Here is a 27,277-nt window from a genome sequence, read left to right on the forward strand (position 1 = left end):
TTTTAGTCACTCTTATAACGAATTACTCTTTCAACTAGATCTTATACATCTGTCGTAGCAAAATATGAGACATTACTTGGATGGAAAGGAAAATCGAACCTATTATAGTGAGAAGTTTATCTACGCAAAGATGAGGTTGGCTAGATAAGTTCACACATGCAAATGGATGTTTTCGTAAAACTTTTAATCCAAAATTTTAATACAGAAAGAAATTACTTTACAAAAATGATTATGCAACATGAACACAATAAATAAATGAATATGAAGAGCGAAGTGTTACAGGGAGTAGCATAACACAACATTACAGATGATCATATTAGTTTTCAGTTCACGTAGGTTGCAATGATGATGAGATCTGACTTATTGACATCCAGCATCAGATGGCCAGTCACATACTTCCAGCTTTGCATTGAAATGTAGGCCATCTGGACATTTTTCCGTAATTGGTACACCATGGTTGCACCTACAGTACAGCCCACAATTTGTTCTGTGCGGCAGGTGCTTTACAATAGAGTCCTGGTCATACACAGGACAAGATCCAACTGCATCGCAAGGCTCTACATCAGGACTCGCAGTAGAGCTAGGTGCAGCTGTGGTGGGTTTGGCTGTTGTGCTTGATGCCACAGTCGTTGGTTGAACTGTTGTCGTTGGTGCAACTGTAGGAGGTTTGGCTGTTGTGCTAGGTGCAGCTGTGGTTGGTTTGGCTGTTGAACTTGGAGCAGAAGTAGGAGCCTGAGTAGTGACAGGACTGCTAGATGAAGGTGTGGAACTAGTTGGATTTGACGTCGTTCCAGAGCCACCAGAACATCCAGCATTTTGTGGCCAGTCACACACCTCCAAAACAGCGTTGAAGTGTAGTCCAGCTGGACAATCCATTGTGACAGGTTTACCATGATCACACTTGCAGAACTGACTGCAGTTTGAGGCGTGTGGTAGATGTTTTGCTATTGAATTCTCATCTTCATATTGAGGACAGACACCGATTGCTGGGCAGTCTCCAGATGGGGCTGATGTTGCTGGTGAGCTGGGAGCTGCAGTTGATGAAGAGCTTGGTGCAGCTGTAGTTGGTTGAGCTGTTGTGGTTGGTGCAGCTGTGGTAGGCTTGGCAGTTGTGCTTGGTGCAGCTGTGGTAGGTTCAGCTGTTGTGCCTGGTGCAGCTGTGGTAGGTTTGGCTGTTGGGGCCGAAGTGGGAGCCTGAGTGGTGGCAGCGCTGCTTGATGGAGGTGTGGAGCTAGTTGGATTTGACGTGCTTCCAGAGCCACCAGAACATCCAGCATTTTGTGGCCAGTCACAGACCTCCAGAACAGCATTGAAGTGCAGTCCAGCTGGGCAATCCATAGTGACAGGTTTACCATGATCACATTTGCAGAACTGACTGCAGTTTGAGGCATGGGGAAGATGTTTTGCTATTGAATTCTCATCTTCATATTGAGGACAGACACCGATTGCTGGGCAGTCTCCAGATGGGGCTGATGTTGCTGGTGAGCTGGGAGCTGCAGTTGACGAAGAGCTTGGTGCAGCTGTAGTTGGTTGAGCTGTTGTGGTTGGTGCAGCTGTGGTAGGCTTGGCAGTTGTGCTTGGTGCAGCTGTGGTAGGTTCAGCTGTTGTGCCCGGTGCAGCTGTGGTAGGTTTGGCTGTTGGGGCCGAAGTAGGAGCCTGAGTGGTGGCAGCACTGCTTGATGAAGGTGTGGAGCTAGTTGGATTTGACGTGCTTCCAGAGCCACCAGAACATCCAGCATTTTGTGGCCAATCACATACCTCAAGAACAGCATTGAAGTGTAGTCCAGCTGGGCAATCCATAGTGACAGGTTTACCATGATCACACTTGCAGAATTGACTGCAGTTTGAGGCATGGGGAAGATGTTTTGCTATTGAATTCTCATCTTCATATTGAGGACATACACCGATTGCTGGGCAGTCTCCAGATGGTGCTGATGTTGCTGGTGAGCTAGGTGCTGCTGTTGATGAAGAGCTTGGTGCAGCTGTGGTTGGTTCAGCTGTTGTGGTTGGTGCAGCTGTGGTAGGTTTGGATGTGGTGCTAGGTGCAGACGTGGTTGGCTGAACTGTTGTAGTTGGCGCAGCTGTGGTAGGTTTGGCTGTGGTACTGGGTGCAACTGTGGTTGGCTGAACTGTTGTGGTTGGTGCAGCTGTGGTAGGTTTGGCTGTGGTGCTAGGTGCAGATGTGGTTGGCTGAACTGTTGTGGTTGGTGCTACTGTGGTTGGCTGGCCTGTCGTGGATGGGGCAGCTGTAGTTGGCTGAACTGTTGTGCTAGGTGCTGCTGTGGTAGGTTCGATTGTTGTGCTCGGTGCTGAAGTAGGAGCTGGAGTGGTCGCAGCACTACTTGATGAAGGTGTGGAGCTAGTTGGATTTGACGTGCTTCCAGAGCCACCTGAACATCCAGCAGTTTGAGGCCAATCACATACCTCAAGAACAGCATTGAAGTGTAGTCCAGCTGGGCAATCCATAGTGACAGGTTTACCATGATCACATTTGCAGAATTGACTGCAGTTTGAGGCATGGGGAAGATGTTTTGCTATTGAATTCTCATCTTCATATTGAGGACAGACACCGATTGCTGGGCAGTCTCCAGATGGGGCTGATGTTGCTGGTGAGCTGGGAGCTGCAGTTGATGAAGAGCTTGGTGCAGCTGTAGTTGGTTGAGCTGTTGTGGTTGGTGCAGCTGTGGTAGGCTTGGCAGTTGTGCTTGGTGCAGCTGTGGTAGGTTCAGCTGTTGTGCCTGGTGCAGCTGTGGTAGGTTTGGCTGTTGGGGCCGAAGTAGGAGCCTGAGTGGTGGCAGCGCTGCTTGATGAAGGTGTGGAGCTAGTTGGATTTGACGTGCTTCCAGAGCCACCAGAACATCCAGCATTTTGTGGCCAGTCACAGACCTCCAGAACAGCATTGAAGTGCAGTCCAGCTGGGCAATCCATAGTGACAGGTTTACCATGATCACATTTGCAGAACTGACTGCAGTTTGAGGCATGGGGAAGATGTTTTGCTATTGAATTCTCATCTTCATATTGAGGACATACACCGATTGCTGGGCAGTCTCCAGATGGGGCTGATGTTGCTGGTGAGCTGGGAGCTGCAGTTGACGAAGAGCTTGGTGCAGCTGTAGTTGGTTGAGCTGTTGTGGTTGGTGCAGCTGTGGTAGGCTTGGCAGTTGTGCTTGGTGCAGCTGTGGTAGGTTCAGCTGTTGTGCCTGGTGCAGCTGTGGTAGGTTTGGCTGTTGGGGCCGAAGTAGGAGCCTGAGTGGTGGCAGCACTGCTTGATGAAGGTGTGGAGCTAGTTGGATTTGACGTGCTTCCAGAGCCACCTGAACATCCAGCATTTTGTGGCCAATCACATACCTCAAGAACAGCATTGAAGTGTAGTCCAGCAGGGCAGTCCATAGTGACAGGTTTACCATGATCACATTTGCAGAACTGACTGCAGTTTGTAGCATGTGGCAGATGCTTAGCAATCGAGTTTTCATCTTCATATTGTGGACACGTGCCGACCGCTGGACATGCCTGCGCAGGGCTAGATGTTGTTGACGTGATGGGTGCAGCGGTTTGCGGTTTATCAGTTGAAGTTGATGGAGACGTAGATCCAGCAGTTGGTGCTGCAGTTGGCACTGCAGTGGAACTAGCGCCTGTATTCGCAGTGCACCCAGCTACATCTGGCCAATCACATACCTCTAGTACTCTATTGAAATGAAGTTCGTCAGGACACACAAATAACACTGGAGCTGCATGATCGCATTTATAGAATAGTGAACAGTTTTTGTCGTCCGGTAGATGGTCAGTGTGGTCCAGCGGATCCACTGGTGGACATTCTCCCACGGGTGATCCATAAACTAGTATCACACCTGTTAGTAGGTACGCCACTGCCAACACAAATCCTGCAACATGAACAAGGCAATATTATATTTTTAATCTCTTCAGTAATATATAATTAATATTTAATTATTATATCAGTGTATGCAGCAAGTTCGATAGTGATTTTCGTGGAGTATGACTTGAATTTATTCTATATATCTTTAATAACCATTAGTCTCTGTTATTTAGCCATAACAATCTGAAGTGTTGCATTCCTTGTCCAAACAGCTGCGACTAACGTTTCTTAGTCAAGCAGTCGCTGCTGATGAATCAGTTATGCTTAATGAAGTTTTGGTGACAGCGGGTCTGCAAAAATAATATAACATGAATGTTTTGTCTTTGATCGTTAAGTAGAGAAAGCTAAAGGAGCCTACAGTTCAGGAAACAGTAACTTAGTATTTGGGAATGATATTTGAACGGTTTTCTTTTTCGTGTTAATACTTTCCATTCTTTTTTTAGTAGTTTCTTTTTACATGATTTATTTTGGAAGCAGTTGCTCTTCTAAAATTTTGCTTATCTTTTTCGTTTTGAACCTCTGACTTCCATTTCTCGCGATTGCAATTGGTGTCGACAGGGGTACTGTAATTGTAATTCTATTCTGTATTCTCCACAGTTTGGTCTATTTATCGCCTCTCTGTTTCATAATGCTTATCCGACACATAGACAGTCGGGCAACAAGAAGGGAAAGAAGAAATATTAGTGTTTAGCGTTCCCTCGACAACTTCATGTTCCGATAGTTAATGATGAGAAACTAAATCGCAGTCTACTAATCCCTTTCAAAGAAAAAACGAGTTTAGGTCGAGCCACAACAAAACATTGCTGATCACTGATGTTATAACGTGTAGCTGTTGAAAGGGGACATAGTATTAACGTTTGTCAAAAGGACCAATATAGAAACCATTCATGAGCTATCATCGTAGGTAAATTCCATGCAAAAAATGTTAAGTAGCTTCTTAAATATAATATATCGCTGTTTACATATCATGTACATCATAACGGAAGTAGCGTTTCAGCATTAATACACTATAGTCCATTATCTGCCACACACTTGAAACAGAAGTGATCCAGAGAAATTTGCGTATAACAACTACTAACTATTCTTTCTTAACAACTGAGCTGCTTAATGACACTTGCAGTGTATACGGTGCAAGTAGGGGTGGATGACGTCTCTTTTACTCTGTGCTTTCTGCCACAGCCTTTTCCGCTTTTATATATACGTAATAAAATATACGAGGGTTGGAACCTATATAGTGGAAACTATTTATTCACAACCGATACAAAAGAGTTACATGTTTCCACCTGTTACTGTCCTTACCAGCGTTGTCCACAACCTGTTCCTGCGATGTGGAAGGCGTAGTATACAGTTAGCACAGCCTGTTCTGTTGATAGTGCGAATGGAGCGGTCTGCTGCCTGTAGAATCTCAGGAACAGTTCTGAAGCGAATGCCACGAAGTGGTTCCTTCATCTTCGGAATCAAATCAAAGTCACAAGGACTTAAGTCTGGGGAGTATGGTGGATGGTACAGTACTTCCCAGTCCCATCGACCGAACAGAGCAGCCACAGCTCGAGCTGTATGCGTCCCCCGCAATGTACAAAATGATGGGTGGATTGTGCAGAAAGCGTCGCCGCTTCTTTCGCCGTAGAAGTCGAAAATGCGTCAGAGCCCCCCTATGGTGAAAGTTATGGTGATTCTCGTGTACGACTGTGATGGTGTTATCCTAACGCATTACGTTCCTCCACGGCAGACAGTAAATGCACAGTGTTACTGTTCCTTTTTGGAGCATCACCAGCAACCACCTTTGCGAAAGAAGCGGCGACACTTTCTGCGTAACCCACGCATCAATTTGCACGACAATGCGCGGGCGCATACAGCGCAAGTTGTGGCTGCTCTGTTCGGTCGATGGGACCGGGAAGAACTGTACCATCGACCATACGCTCCGGACTCAAGTCCTCGTGACTTTGATTTGATTCCGAAGATGAAGTAACCACTTCGTGTCTTTCGAATCAGAAGTGTTCCAGAGATTCGACAGGCAGTAGACCGCTCCATTCGCACCATCAACAGAACAGGCTCTGCTAACGGTATACTACGCCTTCCACATCGCTAGCAACGGGTTCTACACAACGCTGGTGACTACTTCGAAAGATAGTAACAGGTGCAAACATGTAAATAAATAGTTACAAACATGTGAATAAATAGTTGCCACTATTTAAGTTCCAACCCTCTTGTCTTTTATTATAGACACCGTGTACCTGTCGGATCTGTAGAATTAAGTGCGTAGCCCTTTCCGATTTGTTCCCAAATACCATCGAACACTGACATAACTGCATCATAAGAATCGCCGTCGGGATAACGATTTTCCTCTCGAAGAGACATTGATGTCATCTAGCATGAAAACTTACTATAGTGTAGACCTCTATTTTCACAGTGTTAACTAGGCTCGAATATCATGTAATGATGTTCAACTACAGCTAATTCTGTCATTACAGAGAATAAATTTCACTGTTAAAAGAAGGTGTAACAAGCCGAACATTGAACAAAATTTAAAAGGAAATTATGCTTCTTGAAGCATTTACAAACGCAACGGGAAAGCTGAATATTAGGTACATCAAACATACGAGAATTAAAAAAGAGAGAGAGAGAGAGAGTTGTCACATTACTGAGGAACTATTACTCATGGCGTGTTAGTGTACGACGGCTTTTCTACTCTGATTCGTGTGCACAGTAACAGGTTTCCATTCGCTCTGTCAACTTAGTACCAACGGACGAGCAGTTAAGAACAGGTCTATTCTCATAATAATGGATGTGAAAGGAAAATTCGGAATAGGAGTACGCGCCGCCGTACATCACAGAAATATGTGACAGTACTTTGGAAGATAGAAGGGCTACAAATGAGCAGATTATGTTAGACAAAGAAAGGTACCTGCAAGGAAAATAGGATAGAAAACCTTTCAGAGCCATTTGTTCCCTATAACAGAGAAACAAATTTCTGTTCGCTGAACGTAAGGTACTATAGAGAAGCAAGCTACAGGAAGGCCGATTGAATCGTAATTGGAAACGCTGGAAATAAGTTGTCACAGAATTATGAGAAAAACGTAGTGCAGATGTAGAGAGGGCACTGAGGAATTATTAACATAGATAGGAATCGATGTTTGCGAAAATCCATTCGGAGTAGAATGGCCTTGTAGATACTAAATGTACTGTTCCATTCACAATTATTTCGAGTGTTAAAATAGAAAACAACAGTTGCGGAATACTGCCGATGACGCACATGTTCGAGTATGTAATGGTAATCGTGTAGCACGTCTATGTGACATGATAACACTGAACAAAAAATTGTGCAGAATGAAATCATAGAGGGGGATATAAAATCAATCTAAAGAATGATAGTAATGGAAAAAACTGTTATGTAGCTAAAGAAAAAGCTTTCCAGATTTATAAAGTTGCAATTTGCAATGTAAATTACAGAAATAGATACCTGTCTCGGCACTAGGTTGCGAAGACAAAATAATAGTGAACGTTTCTGTATGAGCTAACTTTCTAGTAACAAAGGCGTTCCAGGCATTAAAAATTCTTCATGGTTTTGGTATATGAAACAGAGAACTTATTTTCACGAATTAAAATCTATTCTTGTGTCTGATTAACTCAGCCGAGTAATATCTCAATTTCGGAACGCTGTTTCTAAGAGTTTCAAACTTGCCTTCTTCTGACGTCGGCAGATATCACGAATAAGAAACTTGCCTAAATGTTCCGAATTGAAGGTACAACTTGGCTGATTTCCCGAGAAATATCTAGCTGTGCATTTCGCCGAGAAAGCCTGCATCCGCACCTTTCTTATTTCGTCAGACACGCCTGTGACTGATAGCATATTTTAAATTGATACTTTTTACAGCATAACCTATTTCAAAACAACTTACTCTGAATCGTCATGTCGCTCTTGTAATCGCGGGTCTCAAACGTCTGTTTTCCAGGCTGACACACTATGCAGCCTCCAGTACCACCTACGCTTTATATAGCGAGACGATGTGCAGATTATCGCTCCTAAATCCGTGTTATCTGCGATATCTTATCGAGTTATAGGAAAATGTAGAAATTTCGCAACCAGTGGGAAGTGCGTTATAGATAACGTTTTGCGTCATACCGTTGTTTCTCTTATGCTACTGAGAAGTAGTGAGTGTAGAGGTACAGGAATCGTCGGATTTAGTATTAAAACTTAAAAAAGACGTAAACTGCAAACCTCTATATTAGTAGCATGGATGAGAAAAAGCAGAAATATTTTAATGCACTCTTAAAAACCTAACTCATATCGTTAGGTGACTGATCGAATGGGAACACCATGCAACACGGTGTGGTCGTGGGAACGTTGCAGTCATATGTGATTGAAGAGCATTACAAAATTGTCGTCTGACCATCATGATATTAATATCTACTAATGTATTTAAATCACAGAAGGTGAGAAGCAGTGTTGATTTCCACGAGCAAGTCCGCGACCGCCTCATACCCTCATTCTTATGACCCCAGACTAATAAATAAACTACAAACCTCTTCATCATCAGCATGACTCTACAGAAAGAAAAATATCTACATCTACACATCTACGTGATTACTCTGCACAATAAAGTGCGTGGCAGAGGGTGTAAGTAGGCTGTTTAGGGTTTTATGTTGGTAACGCCACGTAGCGCTCTATATTAAAATCACTGACTGTGCTGTGTGAAGTCTGTGGCTGGTCTGCATTGTTGCAATATTGCTATTGTAGTGTTGGGCAGTTAGATGTGAACAGCGCGTAGCATTGCGCAGTTTGAGGTGAGCCGCCAGCAGTGGTGGATGTGGGGAGAGAGATATCGGAGTTTTGAGAGCGGATGATCTGGGCGTGTGTCCATCAGAGAGAGTAAATTTGTCAGACTGGATGTCATGAACTGATATATATATATATATATATATATATATATATATATATATATATATATATATATAACACTATTAAGGTAAATACATTGTTTGTTCTCTATCAAAATTTTTCATTTGCTAACTATGCCTCTCAGTAATTAGTGCCTTCAGTAGTTAGAATCTTTTATTTAGCTGGCAGTATTGGCGCTCGCTGTACTGCAGTAGTTCGAGTAACGAAGATTTTTGTGAGGTAAGTGATTCATGAAAGGTATAGGTTATTGTTAGTCAGGGCCATTCTTTTGTAGGGATTATTGAAAGTCAGATTGCGTTGCGCTAAAAATATTGTGTGTCATATTGTGTGTCATATTGTGTGACATCTTTTGTAGGGATTATTGAAAGTCAGATTGCGTTGCGCTAAAAATATTGTGTGTCATTTTAGTGTTGATCAGAATAAGTAAAGAGCGAAATGTCTGAGTACGTTCAGTTCTGCTCAGCTGTTTGAAAATCAAATAACGTAAGGGGTTTATAAGCACAGTGATTCATAAATTTTTCTAAGGGGAGGTTTCAAGGGTTTAATGAACCACCTTCAAGATATCTCTCTACCGTTCCGCTCTCGAACGGCACGCGGGAAAAACGAGCACTTAAATTTTTCTGTGCGAGCCCTGATTTCTCTTATTTTATTGTGATGATCCTTTCTCCCTACGTAGGTGGGTGCCAACAGAATGTTTTCGCAATCGGAGGAAACAAATGGTGATTGAAATTTCGTAAGAAGATCCCGTCGCAACGAAAAACGCCTTTGTTTTAATGATTGCCACTCCAATTCACGTATCATGTCTGTGACACTATCTCCATTATTTCGCGATAATACAAAACGAGCTGCCCTTCTTTGTACTTTTTCGATGTCATCCGTCAGTTCCACCTGATGCGGATCCCTCACCGCTCAGGAATACTCCAGAATAGGGCGGACGAGCCTGGTGTAAGCAGTCTCCTTAGTAGAACTGTAGCACCTTCTAAGTGTTCTGCCAATGAATCGCACTCTTTGGTTTGCTCTACCAACAATATTATCTATGTGATCGCTCCAATTTAGGTTATTTGTAATTGCAATCCGTAAGTAATTAGTTGAATTTACAGCCTTCAGATTTGTGTGACTTATCGCGTACTCGAAATTTAGCTGATTTCTTTTAGTACTCATGTGAATAACTTCACACTTTTCCTTATTCAGCGTCAATTGCCACTTTTCGCACCATACAGATATCTTATCTAAATCATTTTGCAAGTCGTTTTGGTCATCTGATGTCTTTACAAGACGGTAAATGACAGCATCATCTGCAAACAATCTATGACTGCTACTCAGATTGCCTCCTAAGTCGTTAATATACACTCCTGGAAATTGAAATAAGAACACCGTGAATTCATTGTCCCAGGAAGGGGAAACTTTATTGACACATTCCTGGGGTCAGATACATCACATGATCACACTGACAGAACCACAGGCACATAGACACAGGCAACAGAGCATGCACAATGTCGGCACTAGTACAGTGTATATCCACCTTTCGCAGCAATGCAGGCTGATATTCTCCCATGGAGACGATCGTAGAGATGCTGGATGTAGTCCAGTGGAACGGCTTGCCATGCCATTTCCACCTGGCGCCTCAGTTGGACCAGCGTTCGTGCTGGACGTGCAGACCGCGTGAGACGACGCTTCATCCAGTCCCAAACATGCTCAGTGGGGGACAGATCCGGAGATCTTGCTGGCCAGGGTAGTTGACTTACACCTTCTAGAGCACGTTGGGTGGCACGGGATACATGCGGACGTGCATTGTCCTGTTGGAACAGCAAGTTCCCTTGCCGGTCTAGGAATGGTAGAACGATGGGTTCGATGACGGTTTGGATGTACCGTGCACTATTCAGTGTCCCCTCGACGATCACCAGTGGTGTACGGCCAGTGTAGGAGATCGCTCCCCACACCATGAAGCCGGGTGTTGGCCCTGTGTGCCTCGGTCGTATGCAGTCCTGATTGTGGCGCTCACCTGCACGGCGCCAAACACGCATTCGACCATCATTGGCACCAAGGCAGAAGCGACTCTCATCGCTGAAGACGACACGTCTCCATTCGTCCCTCCATTCACGCCTGTCGCGACACCACTGGAGGCGGGCTGCACGATGTTGGGGCGTGAGCGGAAGACGGCCTAACGGTGTGCGGGACCGTAGACCAGCTTCATGGAGACGGTTGCGAATGGTCCTCGCCGATACCCCAGGAGCAACAGTGTCCCTAATTTGCTGGGAAGTGGCGGTGCGGTCCCCTACGGCACTGCGTAGGATCCTACGGTCTTGGCGTGCATCCGTGCGTCGCTGCGGTCCGGTCCCAGATCGACGGGCACGTGCACCTTCCGCCGACCACTGGCGACAACATCGATGTACTGTGGAGACCTCACGCCCCACGTGTTGAGCAATTCGGCGGTACGTCCACCCGGCCTCCCGCATGCCCACTATACACCCTCGCTCAAAGTCCGTCAACTGCACATACGGTTCACGTCCACGCTGTCGCGGCATGCTACCAGTGTTAAAGACTGCGATGGAGCTCCGTATGCCACGGCAAACTGGCTGACACTGACGGCGGCGGTGCACAAATGCTGCGCAGCTAGCGCCATTCGACGGCCAACACTGCGGTTCCTGGTGTGTCCGCTGTGCCGTGCGTGTGATCATTGCTTGTACAGCCCTCTCGCAGTGTCCGGAGCAAGTATGGTGGGTCTGACACACCGGTGTGAATGTGTTCTTTTTTCCATTTCCAGGAGTGTAAATCAATAACAATAGAGGGCCTATAATACTTCCTTGGGGAACACAGGATATTGCTTCTGTTTTATTTATATTAGTGTAGTCTTGCAGGGTTGGTTCCTGGGGCCACGATCGACTGACGCCGTCGTTTTCGTTTGTTCTGACCAAAGTTCTGATGACCAGATAGTCGACACAAAATTTACGATTCATCGTGTTCCTCCTTATTCAACTGTGGCCGAATGAGACGAAGCGGGGGAAAAAAACGAGAGACGTGATTTGTTTAGACAGCACCAGACCTACAGTTCAATAGTTGAAATAAAGTGAAAAGCGAATCTACGTATGACGGATTTATTGATTTTTTTCTTCTTGAATATCTGCTTCTTACACATACACAAATAAAATACCTATACATTCTAATGAACACAATTCAGCGTTTATACACGTTTATTCACCAATGTGCCGAAACATTATGACCACCTGTTTAATAGCGTGTTAGTCCACTACGCAAACACAATACAGAAGCGATTCTGCTTGGTATGGGTTGTGCAAGTCCTTGAAAAGATTCCAGAAGTATGTGGCACCAGATGCCTGCGCAAAGGTCAAACAATTCACGCAAATTAAAGGATGGTGGTTTAAGGGCACTTAGCTGGCGCTCAGTACTTTTTCCTGTGGGTACAGATCAGGCACATTTGCTGGCCAAGACATTAATGCGAGTTCACTATGGAGCCCCTTAAACCACTGTAGCCCAATAATGACCTTGCAACATAGACAGTTATCCTGCTGGGAGACGTCATCGCCATGGGGAGGGGGGGGGGGGACTTCAAGCACGAAGCGATGCAGGTGGTCCGCAATAACGTTAACGCAGTTCACTGCTGTCATGATGCCTTCGATTACCACCGCAGATCCCATGGAAACCCAACTCAACCTACCCCATAGCATAGTTCTGCCCTCACTGGCCTGTATCTGTGGCGCGGTGCATGTTTCGCGCAGCCACGCGCATGGATGACGGCGTGTAAGTACTCAGCCATCGACCTGGTGTAATAAGAAACGCGATTAGTTCGACAGGCGACATTTTCTACGAGGGTGGTTTGAAAAGTTCTCGGAATCACCACGAGAGGTCAGCGCTAGCGCAACGATTTGTTCACTTGATATTCATTGGACTGTTGTCTGTAAACACGTGCCACGTCAGTGCTCTTGTATGAGAGCTGAGGTGGTGACGTGGCTATGTTGTTGTTTCCGCGTAGTGATTTGCGAAGATGGAAAAAAATCGAGATTCGGGCAGTGATTAAGTACTTGGTAATGAAAGGTATGAAAGCAAACGACATTCATGGCGATTTCCAGAATACACTTGGGGACTCTGCTCCTTCATATTCACTGGTTCCAGGTGGTCAAACGAATGTAAATTTGGTCAGTAGAGCTTAGATGATGACCCGCGCAGTTGTCGGCCAAGATGTGTCACTACTCCAGAAATCATTGCAGTAGTGCACAAAATGGTCATGGAGGATCGCTGATTGAAAGTGCGTGAAATTTCTCACGCTTGCCAGATGTCATCTGAAAGGGTATATCACATTTTAACTGAAGAATTAGAAATGAAAAAAAATATTTGCAAGATGGGTGCCGCGAATTTGAGGCTGGACCAAAAACGCATGAGAATTGACATATTGGGACAATGGTTGCCCGTTTTGGAAGAAACGAACAAGATTTTTTGCGCCTGTTTGTGACCACAGATGAAACCTGGATGCACTACTATATCCCAGAGACAAAACAACAGTCAAAGCAATGGAAGCATGCTGATTCTCCGCCACCAAAGAAACCAAAGACAATTCCTTCGGCGGGAAAGTTCATGGCATCAATGTTCTGGGATGCGAAGGGGATTATGTTTGTAGATTATCTCCCCACTGGGCAAACAATTACTGGAGAGTACTATGCTAACCTCCTGGGCAAATTGCAACAAAAGATACACGAAAAAAGGCCAGGTTTAGCAAATAAGTCATCTTCCATCAAGACAATGCGCACCCGCACACGTGCCGTCGCCATGGCAAAATTACACAAACTAAGGTATGAATTGTTGCCTCACCCACCTTATTGGTTCAAATGGCTCTGAGCACTATGGGACTTAACATCTATGGTCATCAGTCCCCTAGAACTTAGAACTACTTAAACCTAACTAACCTAAGTACATCACACACATCCATGCCCGAGGCAGGATTCGAACCTGCGAGCGTAGCGGTCGCTCGGTTCCAGACTGTAGCGCCTAGAATCGCTCGCTCACCCCGGCCGGCACCCACCTTATTCACCTGATATGGTTCCGTCAGACTTCCATCTCTTCTCACAACTGAAAATTTTATTTGGTAGACGACGATTCACTTCAAACGAAGAATTGATAGCCGGAGTTGACAACTATTTTGCAGGCCTGGAGGAAACTCATTTTCGGGATGGGATCAAGGCACTGGAACATCGTTCGACCAATTGCATTAATCTACAAGGAGACTACACTGAAAGGTAAGAAAGTTTCAGTGATATAAGTACTTTTTTCAATTCCATTCGGAGAACTTTTCAAAAAACCACCCTCGTATTGATCCACGGTGAAAACTCAGTGATTCTGTGCCCACAGCAGTCATAACTAACGATGCCGTTGAGTCGTCACAGGAATACGTAGGTGTCGTGTGATGTGGAGCTGCACCTCCAAGAATAGCCTTTGAATTGGTGCTCAGAAACACTTGTGCATGCACCAGCATTGCATTCAGTAGTCAGATCGGCCTGTACTAGATTACCCAGTGGGGGGTGGGGGGTTCCTCCGAGTTTTGTGATGAGACATGGTCGTCCAATACCATACGGCACTGGTTGTTTCACCATCCTTCAACCAGTTTTCATAGGTGCTCGCGATAGTAGTACGTCAACAGGAGACTAACTTCACCGTTTCAGAGATTCTTGAATCCAGCTGCAGCGCCACAAATATGTGCCCTTCGTCAAAACCGCTTATATCAGCGGATTTTCGCATTTGCGGCCCGTGTCTTCGCTATATTGACTGCCCATTCGTCCCTCTTCCGTTTACATCCTTTCCTTACTGTGTCACGTGCGCACCTGGAGGTATTCAACCTCGTGGAAGGCAGTGGTCATAATGTTTTGGTTCATCAGTGTATATTGCGTGACAACATCGTGACGTACCCAGAAATTATAAATGGAACCTCATACACACCAACGGCTTATATGTAAATAATTATAGTAACAATTCTCTGCGATAGGTAAAAATGGCTCTGAGCACTATGTGACTTAACTTCTGAGGTCATCAGTCGCCTAGAACTTAGAACTAATTAAACCTAACTAACCTAACTAACCTAAGGACATCACACACATCCATGCCCGAAGCAGGATTCGAACTTTCGACCGTAGCGGTCGCTCCGCTCCAGACTGTAGCGCCTAGAACCGCACGGCCACTCTGGCCGGCTGCGATAGGTAGAATGGCCATCACAGTTCGTTACTGTTGTTAGAGTTCAGTGTTGTTACCAGGCCTGTTAGAGCATAATCATTAGAATAATTATTTTTGCAAACAGCACAAAGTTATTTCATTTTTCTGTTTATTGTGCATACTGACCACGAAACAAATGAACACTGCACAGTTAGAACGACACGGAATGGCAACGAAAACTCCGTGCTTGGCGAGCAAGTCGTAAGTACAAGTAACACACTAATTGGCACGATACATAGTGATTCTCACTCGGTAATGCATAAGAAACAGAAAAAGGAAATAGCTATTTGATGTTTGCAGGTCAAAAGCCGTAGACTGCGTGGTAGACCTACAGCTGCTAGCACTAACATCTATAGCTTCACGTGAGTTTTGTAAACAAATACAAACTTCCACTTTATTGGCAAATGTACCACAAAACTAGAACCTTTAGACACGTTGTAGATAAACATAGAAAGCTTCAACACAGTGACTCATAGCTCTGTACTGTATGCTAGGGAAACTAGTGACGGCTTGTTGGCGTTAGTGAGGCAGTCAGGCAGTAGTAGCCGACCGAGACAGACGCAGCAACAGGCAAGTAACCGCTTTTGTGAGTTTCATGAGGTGCTAACCAGGAGCGAATTTTATTATGTCATCTGTGTGCATTAACAGTTTAATTCCTTGAGTTTCTTCGTGGAAATTTAATATATAATAGCCACTGTTCTTGAGTTTTCGTTTGCGTCGGAAAGTAAACTGATTTTGTGTCTTATTACAAGTTCCTAATCAGAGGCGAATTGTTTAGTTTCACCTGAGTGATTCGGTAGTTAGGTTTTTGAATATCTGCGTATTATTAGACACAGTCCCTGCGAATTCGTCAGGGTCTAAAGTAGAGTTGCGCAGCACGTGCTGATAGTCCGTTTATCTGCTTAGTTTACTTTTCCACGTTCTTTAGTATGGACAGGGACTGCGATTGCTGTGTGCAGATGCGAGCCGAGTTGGTGACACTTCGCTCTTAGCTTCAGGCTATGATGGCTTCGGTTACACAGCTTGAGGCTGCAGTGGATGGGCACCGCAGTTGTGGGCCGGCCGTGGGGGATCCAACAGACGTCCAGCACGACCGAGTCCTCCGCACGGCCCTCACCAGTGGCCATCCCAGTTACTGCCCGCAGTGAGGTTGACCTCTCACCTGCGGTCGAGTGAGAGGTCGCCCCAGGGTGAAGCAGGCGGCGAAAGACTTCCCAGGCGACCGCACGTAAGGCCCTCAGTTTGTCTGATAAACAGGTTCCAGGTGCTGTCTGTGGCTGACACTGTAGCTGAGCCAGATGCTGTCGCCTGTCCTGTTACAGAGGAAACCACTCAGCCTGCAAGATCGGGGCAACCGTAGAGAGTGGGACTGTTGATAATTGGGAGCTCCTACGTTAGGCGAGTTATGGGGCCCCTTAGGGACTTGGCTGACAAGAAGGGTAACAAAACCAATGTGCTCTCCGTGTGCATACCGGGTGGAGTCGTTCCAGATGTGGAAAGAGTCCTCCCGGATACCATGAAGAGCACAGGGTGCAGCCAACTGCAGGTGGTGGCTCACGTCGGTACCAATGATGTGTACCACTTTGAACCAGAAGAGATTCTCTCTGGTTTCGAGCGGCTAACAGAAGTAGTAAAGGCTGCCAGTCTTGCTTGCAAGATGAAAGCAGAGCTGACCATTTAGAGCATAGTCGACAGGACCGAATGCGGACCTCTGGTACAGAGCCGAGTGGAGGGTCTGAATCAGAGGCTCAGACGGTGCTGCGACCGTATAGGCTGCAGATTCCTCGACATGTGTGGCGTTGACTGGGCGGTTTTTTAGGTTAGAGGATCTCGGGAAAACCCAAGAAGGGCTTCAGTCAAAAAGGGTGCAGGCTGAACACAGGAAGAACGTAAATACAGGAATCATTGGTATAACAGTTGTAAATTGTCGTAGCTGTGTTAGGAAAGTACCAGAGCTACAAACACTAATAGAAAGCACTGATGTTCAAATCGTTATAGAGACTGAAAGCTGGCTAAAGCAGGATATAAGCTCAGCCGAAATTTTTGCGAAGAACCTAAAGGTGTTCCGAAAGGATAGACTAAACACTGTTGGCGGTGGTGTGTTTGTTGCTGTTAGCAGTAGTTTAACTTGTAGCAAATTGAAGTAGATACTTCCTGTGAGTTAGAATGGGCAGACGTCATTGTTGGCAACTGGAGTAATATAATAATAGGATCCTTTTACCGACCTCCCACTTCAGATAATACAGTTGCTGAAAGGTTCAAAGAAAACTTGAGTTTGATTTCAAACACGTATCCGACTCATACGATAATAGTTGGTGGTGACTTTAATTTACCCTCGATATGTTGGCGAAAATACATGTTTATTTCCGAAGGTATGCATAAAATATCATCCGAAATTGCCTAAACGCATTCTCTGAAAATTATTTCGAGCAGTTAGTTCATGAGCCCATGTGAATAGTAAATGGTTATGAAAACACACTTGACCTCATTGCAACAAATCCTGAGTTAATAACGAGCATCAAAATCGATACAGGGATTAGTGAACACAGGACTGTGGTTGCGATACTGAATATTGTAATCCCCATATCCTCGAAAAATAAGCGAAAAATATGCCTATTCAAAAAAGCAGATAAAAATTCACTTGACGCCTTCCTGAGAGACAATCTCGACTCATTACTAATATAAGTGTAGACCAGATGTGGCTTAAATTCAAAGAAATAGTATTGGCAGCAATTGAGAGATTTATACTAAATAAATTAACAAACGACGGAGCTGATCCTCCTTGGTACACAAAACAAGTTAGAACACTGTTGCAGAAACAACGAAACAAACATGCCAAATGTAGTCGAACGCAAAATCCCTAAGATTGGCGATCTTTTACAGAAGCTCGAAATTTTGTGCGGACTTCAATGCGAGATGTTTATAACAGTTTCCACAACGAAACTTTGTCTCGAAACCTGGCAGAAAATCCAAAGAGATTCTGGTCGTATGTGAAGCATGTTAGCGGCAAGAAACAATCAGTGCCTTCTCTGCGCGATAGCAATGGAGATACTATCGAAGACAGTGCTGCCAAAGCAGAGTTACTAAACACAACCTTCCGAAATGCCTTCACAGAAGAAGACGAAGTAAATATTCCAGAAACTTCCTGGCAGATTAAAACTGTGTGCCGGACCGAGATTCGAACCCGGGACCTTTGCCTTTCGTGGGCAAGTGCTCCACCAACTGAGCTACCCAACCACGACTCACGCTCCTTCCTCACAGCTTTAATTCCGCCAGTACCTCATCTCCTACCTTCCAAACTTCACAGAAGCTCTCTTGCGAACCTTGCAGAACTAGCACTCCTGGAAGAAAGGATACTGCGGAGACATGGCTTAGCCACATCCTGGGGGATGTTTCTAGAATGACATTTTCACTCTACAGCGGAGTGTGTGCTGATATGAAACTTCCTGGCAGATTAAAACTGTGTGCTGGACCGAGACTCGAACTCGCAACCTTTGCCTTTCACGGGCAAGTGCTCTACCAACTGTTGACGGGGCGTGAGTCGTGCTCGGGTAGCTCAGTTGGTAGAGCAATTGCCCGCGAAAGGCAAAAGTCCCGAGTTCGAATCTCGGTCCGGCACACAGTTTTAATCTGCCAGGAAGTTTCATATCAGCGCACACTCCACTGTAGAGTGAAAATTTCATTCTAAATACTCCAGAATTCGAATCGAGAAGAGCTGCCAACATGAGTAACATAGAAGTAAATATCCTCTGAGTAGTGAAGCAACTTAAATCACTTAATAAAAGCAAGTCTTCTGGTCCAGACTGTATACCAATTAGGTTCCTTTCCGAGTATGCTGATGCATTAACTCCATACTTAACAACCATATACAACCGTTCGCTCGACGAAAGATCCGTAACCAAACACTGGAAAGTAGCACAGGTCACACAAATATTAAAGAAAGGTAGTAGGAGTAATCCACTAAATTACAGGCCCATATCGTTAACGTCAATATGCAGCAGGATTTTGGAACATATATTGTATTCAAACATTATGAATTACTTCGAAGAAAACTGTCTATTGAAACACAGTCAACATGGGTTTAGAAAACATCGTTCCTGTGAGACACAAGTAGGTCTTTATTCACATGAACTGTTGAGTGCTATTGACAAGCGACTTCATATCGATTCCGTATTTTTGGATTTCCGGAAGGCTTTTGACACTATACCACACAAATTGCGTACTTACGGAATATCGTCTCAGTTATGTGACAGCATTTGTGATTTCCTATCAGAGAGGCCACAGTTCGTAGTAATTGACGGAAAGTCATCGAGTAAAACAGAAGTGATTTCTAGCGTTCCCCAAGATAGTGCTATAGGATCTTTGCTGTTCCTTATCTATATAAACGATTTGGGAGACAATCTGAGCAGCCGTTTTCGGTTTTTTGCAGTTGACGCTGTAGTTTATCTACTAATAAAGTCATCAGCAGATCAAAACAAATCGCAAAACGGTTTAGAAAAGATATCTAATTGGTGCGAAAAATGGCAGTTGACCCTAAATAACGAAAAGGGTGAGGTCATACACATGAGTGCTAAAAGGAACTCGTTAAACATCATTTACACGATAAATCATTCTAAATCAAAAAGCCGTAAATTCAGGTAAATACCTAGGTATTACAATTACGAACAATTTAAATTAGAAGGAACACATAGAAAATGTTGTGGAGAAGACTAACCAAAGACTGCTTTTTACTGGCGGGACACTTAGAAAATGTAACAGATCTACTAAGGAGACTGCCTACACTACGCTTGTCCGTCCTCTTTTAGAATACTGCTGCACGGTGTGGGATCCTTACCAGATAGGACTGACGGAGTACTTGGAAAAAGTTCAAAGAAAGGCAGCACGTTTTGTATTATCGCGAAATGTGGGAGAGAGTGTCACAGAAATGATAGAGGATTTGGGCTGGACATCATTAAAAGAAAGGGGTTTTTCGTTGCGACGGAATCTTCTCACGAAATTCGAATCACCAACTTTCTCCTTCGAATGCAAAAATATTTTGTTGACACCGACCTAGATAGGGAGAAACGATCAAGTCGATAAAATAAGGGAAATCAGAACTTGTACGGAAAGATATAGGTGTTCGTTCTTTCCGCGCGATATACAAGATTGGAATAATAGAGAATTCAGAAGGTGGTTCGATGAACCCTCTGCCAGGCATGTAAATGTGATTTGCCCTGTATCCAAGTAGATGTAGGTAATAACCAATGTAAATTATTTGACGAGAATGGTTCATTATACAAATGTAAATAATTTTACCAAAAGTTTCTTTAAAGGTTAACATGCTACAACAATTTTGCAGAAGAAATATGAACAATATGGGTTTCTAAAAAGACGGTCGTGTGAAACCCAGCTCGCGCTATTCGTCCACGAGACTCAGAGGACCATAGACATGGGTTCACAGGTAGATGCCGTGTTTCTTGGCTTCCGCAAGGCGTTCGATACAGTTCCCCACAGTCGTTTAATGAACATATGGACTATCAGACCAATTGTGTGATTGGATTGAAGAGTTCCTAAATAACAGAACGCAGCATGTCATTCTCAATGGAGAGAAGTCTTCCGAAGTAAGAGTGATTTCAGGTGTGCCGCAGGGGAGTGTCGTATGGCCTTTGCTATTCACAATATACATAAATGACCTTGTGGATGACATCGGAAGTTCACTGAGGCTTTTTGCGGATGATGCTGTGGTATATCGAGAGGTTGTAACAATGGAAGATTGTACTGAAGTGCAGGAGGATCTGCCGCGAATTGATGCATGGTGCAGGGAGTGGCAATTGAATCTCAATGTAGACAAGTGTAATGTGCTGCGAGTACATAGAAAGATAGATTCCTTATCATTTAGCTACAATATAGCAGGTCAGCAATTGGAAGCAGTTAATACCATAAATTATCTGGGAGTACGCATTAGGAGTGATTTAAAATGGAATGATCATATAAAGTTGATCGTCGGTAAAGCAGATGCCAGACTGAGATTCACTGGAAGAATCCTAAGGAAATGCAATCCGAAAACAAAGGAAGTAAGTTACATTACGCTTGTGCGCCCACTGCTTGAATACTGCTCAGCAGTGTGGGATCCGTACCAGATAGGGTTGATAAGAAGAGATAGAGAAGATCCAACGGAGTGCAGCGCGCTTCGTTACAGGATCATTTAGTAATCGCGAAAGCGTTACGGAGATGATAGATAAACTCCAGTGGAAGACTCTGCAGGAGAGACGCTCAGTAGCTCGGTACGGGCTTTTGTTGAAGTTTCGAGAACATACCTTCACCGAAGAGTCAAGCAGTATATTGCTCCCTCCTACATATATCTCGCGAAGAGACCATGAGGATAAAATCAGAGAGATTAGAGCCCACACAGAGGCCTACCGACAATCCTTCTTTCCACGAACAATACGAGACTGGAATAAAAGGGAGAACCAATAGAGTTACTCAAGGTACCCTCCGCCACACACCGTCAGGTGGCTTGCGGAGTATGGATGTAGATGTAGAAATAAACGGACTGAAGAAAGCACAGAAACTGCTGAAACATGTCTACATGAAAAGAAAACTACAAAGGCGGTATTCCTCTCCTATTTTCTTAGTAAGCATGGAAATAAGAAGAACTGCAACATTCGCAAGATTTTAGTGGCCCCGTTGTGGGTCTTTCTTTGGTCGCCTGGACAAATTGTACAATATCCAGATTTGAGGGGCGTTTGCGTGTTACAGTGACCTGGCGTTGGACCGCGAGGGAGCGTGACGGCAGATATACCAGTTGTGAAGGTTTTGATGAAGCACATCTTATCGCCCTATTGTGCACCAAGCACTTTAGAACCCCTTCACATCTGTGCCTTTCATCCGAGAACACCGAATGGACGTTTTGCTCCCGTGTTAAGCAGCACCATTGGTCGGAGACCAACAATAGTCGTGTAAGCCCACACCCACACCACTGATCGCAGACTAACAGAAGCTGGAATAGGGAATTACCGCCCCATGCGTGGACTGCCATTAAACCTACAACACGAACGGCCGCATCTGCAGCAGTGCCGTGACCGGGAAGCACGGACTGCTGATTTTGGCGACGCACTGTGTTCAGCGATGAATTTTGAATTTTGCAATACCCCGTATTACCATCTTTCCCAAGTATGTCGGCGATTTGGGGAGAAGTCCCTTTCAGCCCATGTTTCGGAGAGTCACAGCGGTCTAAGTCCTGGCGGCATGGTGCGGGAAGCCATCGTGTATGAATTCAGGTCTCGGCTGGTAGTGACTGAGGGAACTCTGTGGCACGACGGTGCGTCACAGTCTTCCTGCGCCTGAAGGCGTTTTTTATCTCATACCTCCAGTATATTGAATACAGTCATGTAACCTCTTCATCTCAGAGTAGCACTTGCAACCTACGTCCTCAATTATTTGCTTGACGTATTGGTTCAAATGGTTCAAATGGCTCTGAGCACTATGGGACTCAACATCTTAGGTCATAAGTCCCCTAGAACTTAGAACTACTTAAACCTAACTAACCTAAGGACATCACACACACCCATGCCCGAGGCAGGATTCGAACCTGCGACCGTAGCAGTCCCGCGGTTCCGGACTGCAGCGCCAGAACCTCTAGACCACCGCGGCCGGCTGCTTGACGTATTCCAATCTCTGTCTTCCTCTACAGTTTTTGCCATCTACAGCTCCCTCTAGTACCATAGAAGTCATTCCCTCATGTCTTAGCAGATGTCCTATCATCTGTCCCTTCTCCTTATCAGTGTTTTCCACATATTCCTTTCCTCTCCGATTCTGCGTAGAACCTTATCAGTCCACCTAATTTTCAACATTCGTCTATAGCACCACATCTCAAATGCTTCGATTCTCTTCTGTTCCGGTTTTCCCACAGTCCATGTTTCACTACCATACAATGCTGTACTCCAGACGTACATCCTCAGAAATTTCTTCCTCAAATTAAGGCCGGTATTTGATATTAGTAGACTTCTCTTGGCCAGAAATGCCTTTTTTGCCATAGCGAGTCTGCTTTTTATGTCCTCCTTCCTCCGTCCGTCGTTGGTTATTTTACTGCCTAGGTAGCAGAATTCCGTAACTTCATTGACTTCTTGACCATCAATCCTGATGTTAAGTTTCTCGCTGTTCTCATTTCTACTACTTCTCATTACCTTTGTCTTTCTCCGATTTACTCTCAAAACATACTGTGTACTCATTGGACTGTTCATTCCGTTCAGCATATCATTTAATTCCTCTTCACTTTCACTCAGGATAGCAATGTCATCAGGGAATCGTATCATTGATATCCTTTCACCTTGTATCTTAATTCCACTCCTGAACCTTTCTTTTATTTCCATCATTGCTTACTCGATGTACAGATTGAAGAGTAGGGGCGAAAGACTACAGCCTTGTCTTACACCCTTCTTAATACGAGCACATCGTTCTTGATCGTCCACTCTTATTATTCCCTCTTCGTTGTTGTACATATTGTATATGACCTGCCTCTCGCTATAGCTTACCCCTACTTTTTCCAGAATCTCGAACAGCTTGCACCATTTTATATTGTCGAACGCTTTTTCCAGGTCGACAAATCCTATGAAAGTGTCTTGATTTTTCTTTAGCCTTGCTTCCATTATTAGCCGTAACGTCAGAATTGCCTCTCTCGTCCCTTTACTTTTCCTAAAGCCAAACTGATCGTCACCTAGCGCATTCTCAATTTTCTTTTCAATTCTTCTGTATATTATTCTTGTAAGCAGCTTCGATGCATGAGCTGTTAAGCTGATTGTGCGATAATTCTCGCACTTGTCAGCTCTTGCCGTCTTCGGAATTGTGTGGATGATGCTTTTCCGAAAGTCAGATGGTATATCGCCAGACTCATATATTCTACACACCAACGTGAATAGTCGTTCTGTTGCCACTTGCCCCAATGATTTTAGAAATTCTGATGGAATGTTATCTATCCCTTCTGCCTTATTTGACCGTAAGTCCTCCAAAGATCTTTTAAATTCCGATTCTAATACTGGATCCCCTATCTCTTCTAAATCGACTCCTGTTTCTTCTTCTGTCACATCAGACAAATCTTCACCCTCATAGAGGCTTTCAATGTATTCTTTCCACCTATCTGCTCTCTCCTCTGCATTTAACAGTGGAATTCCCGTTGCACTCTTAATGTTACCACCGTTGCTTTTAATGTCACCAAAGGTTGTTTTGACTTTCCTGTATGCTGAGTCTGTCCTTCCGACAATCATATCTTTTTCGATGTCTTCACATTTTTCCTGCAGCCATTTCGTCTTAGCTTCCCTGCACTTCCTATTTATTTCATTCCTCAGCGACTTGTATTTCTGTATTCCTGATTTTCCCGGAATATGTTTGTACTTCCTCCTTTCATCAATCAACTGAAGTATTTCTTCTGTTACCCATGGTTTCTTCGCAGCTACCTTCTTTGTTCCTATGTTTTCCTTCCCATCTTCTGTGATGGCCCTTTTTAGAGATGTCCATTCCTCTTCAACTGTACTGCCTACGGCGCTATTCCATATTGCTGTATCTATAGCGTTAGAGAACTTCAAACGTATCTCGTCATTCCTTAGTACTTCCGTATCCTACTTCTTTGCGTATTTATTCTTCTTGACTAATGTCTTGAACTTAAGCCTACTCTTCATCACTACTATATTGTGATATGAGTCTATATCTGCTCCTCGGTACGCCTTACAATCCAGTATCTGATTTCGGAATCTCTGTCTGACCATGATGTAATCTAATTGAAATCTTCCCGGCCTTTTCCAAGTATACCTCCTCCTCTTGTGATTCTTGAACAGGGTATTCGCTATTACTAGCTGAAACTTGTTACAGAACTCAATTAGTCTTTCTCCTCCTTCATTCCTAGTCCCGAGCCCATATTCCCTGTAACCTTTTCTTCTACTCCTTCCCCTACAACTGCATTCCAGTCGCCCATGACTATTAGATTTTCGTCCCCCTTTACATACTGCATTACACTTTCAATATTCTCATACACTTTCTCTATCTGTTCATCTTCAGCTTGCGACGTCGGCATGTATAACTGAACTATCGTTGGCGGTGTTGGTTTGCTGTCGATTCTGATAAGAACAACCCGGTCACTGAACTGTTCACAGTAACACACCGTCTGCCCTACCTTCCTATTCATAACGAATCCTACACCTGTTATACCATTTTCTGCTGCTGTTGATATTACCCGACTCTCATCTGACCAGAAATCCTTGTCTTCCTTCCACTTCACTTCACTGACCCCTACTATATCTAGATTGAGCCTTTGCATTTCCCTTTTCAGATTTTCTAGTTTCCCTACCACGTTCAAGCTTCTGACATTCCACGCCCCGACTCGTAGAACGTTATCCTTTCGTTGATTATTCAATCTTTTTCTCATGGTAACCTCCCCCTTGGCAGTCCCCTCCCGGAGATCCGAATGGGGGACTATTCCGGAATCTTTTGCCATTGGAGAGATCATCATGACACTTCTTCAATTACAGGCCACATGTCCTGTGGATACACGTTACGTGTCTTTAATGCAGTGGTTTCCATTGCCTTCTGCATCCTCATGTCGTTGATCATTGCTGATTCTTCCGCCTTTAGGGGCAATTTCCCACCCATAGGACAAGAGAGTGCCCTGAACCTCTATCCCCTCCTCCGCCCCCCTTTGACAAGGCCGTTGGCAGAATGAGGCTGACTTCTTATACCGGAAGGCAGTGGCGGGGCGGGGATCGAACCCGGGACCGAAGGCGTTTTGATTATGAATCAAAGACGCTACCCCTTGTAACGCCGGAAATGCATAGCCTCCTATTTCCATCTATTGTACTATTTTTTTTCCTTGCTTTGTTACCTCAAGATATGACATTTCTGTCTCTTTGTATATTGTAATTGTTTTACTGTTTGTATATATATATATATATATATATTTATACATTTATGTCGATGTATAATTGGTTTGTTTTGTAAATATTATTTGTATTTTTACGCTGGGTCTTGCCTAGGGAAAACTGCTATCGAACGATTACGTCGATAGGTGGTGTGAAGAATCAAAGTGTGTAGGATCTTTGGTAGTGTTAACTCTGCCGCGTGGAGCGCGGGCAGAGCAGAAGGAGTGTGGCGGGAGTAGCGAGTGGAGCAGGTGTGTTGTGTGACGCTCCCGCGAGTTGCCGCGCTTTCGGGGTTTGGCAGCATGTAATTGCGCTCGACTTGCGATGATAGTTTCTGACATGGTGTCGCGGACGGGAAACATTAACTAGCGCACATCAAGAGCCCGTTTCGTCTGGTGACCGTGTCGAGAAGAAGGCGCGCCAACATCCAGCTTCTGCAACAGCGACGGCCGACAATGAGTGACTGTCGCCACCTCCTCGACCGACGGCTTCAAACCTTCAATCAACCAACAAGGAAGACTGGACGCACGTAAAGTTTTAGAACTGTATGGCAGACCTCAGCTTTTCAAACTGTTCCATTTTCGTCACTATAATTACAGCAACTTAGCATGAACGTTTGTTGCTCATTGTCCCAATTGCATTACCAAGCAGAGTCCCTTCCTTTTCCGAAATGAACCCGATTGTCGTTGAAATTCAGACGCCAGCATTAAAGTAACATCATTTCACTGCTTTAATTTCAAAGGTATTCATAGCTGGCTTCAATATTCAGATTACCCAAGCGCAAATTAAGAATGCGAGTTTTGTTATCGTATTTTAGCTTACCCGTGACTGCAGCTCAGCTTGGTACGTACTAAATTTTACTATTGTTAATTATTCGGAAGCTCACTATTAACTTCAGTCACTAAATTAACTTTCGATTTTCCTGTTTTATTAATTCTTTTGCTAAATTAAGTCAGGGTGTAGCGAAATTTATTACTTCTGACAAACTTTCAGTTTTCACACTACGCGTGTCAACCTTCAGTTGCCACGCTTCTAGTGCTAATTATATGTGTAATAACCTTTCTTTTTCAGTTACTATAGTAATTGTCCTTAGGACTGGCGACCGTGATTTCCCCCAAATCTCAAATACCTAATTACCGCTAGTTAATTGTTAACGTAACGGCTGCACATTTACTTTCTTTATTAACTTTACCCCTTTTCAAAATTAATTTCCACCAGTTTCATTAGCACTTTTCCTTTCATTTAGATGTAACCCTTTCCTCCCTCTTTACCGACAGGTTAACTTCGGTGACGATTGCTTTTCCAAAACTCCCATTAGGTACACGCGGTTTCATTTTTCACTGTCATTAAGGTCGGTAAGTGAGGGGGAGGTTACACGTGGCGACCTGGTGACAGGACAAT

The 27,277-nt window shown here is 44.3% G+C and overlaps 1 protein-coding gene across 4 annotated transcripts in view; it reads right to left on the reverse strand.

The window, feature by feature from the left end:
* Positions 1 to 210: 210 nt before the first annotated feature.
* LOC126174768 (integumentary mucin C.1-like) overlaps positions 211 to 27,277 on the reverse strand; it is a 471,136-nt gene continuing 444,069 nt past the window's right edge. The window contains exons 2-3 of one of the 4 annotated variants that reach the window (XM_049921107.1): positions 3,349 to 3,881; positions 211 to 2,886 (exon numbers count right to left, since the gene is read on the reverse strand). In XM_049921107.1, coding sequence (XP_049777064.1) covers positions 361 to 2,886; positions 3,349 to 3,881 — 3,059 coding nt within the window. In that variant the 3' untranslated portion in view covers positions 211 to 360. Of the gene's footprint in view, positions 3,882 to 7,773; positions 7,826 to 27,277 lie in introns of those variants that run through there. The other 3 variants (XM_049921108.1, XM_049921106.1, XM_049921105.1) reach the window with 3 other exon arrangements.

This window comes from Schistocerca cancellata, chromosome 3, assembly GCF_023864275.1.
Source record: "Schistocerca cancellata isolate TAMUIC-IGC-003103 chromosome 3, iqSchCanc2.1, whole genome shotgun sequence".
In the NCBI taxonomy this organism is placed as follows: Eukaryota; Metazoa; Arthropoda; class Insecta; order Orthoptera; family Acrididae; genus Schistocerca; species Schistocerca cancellata.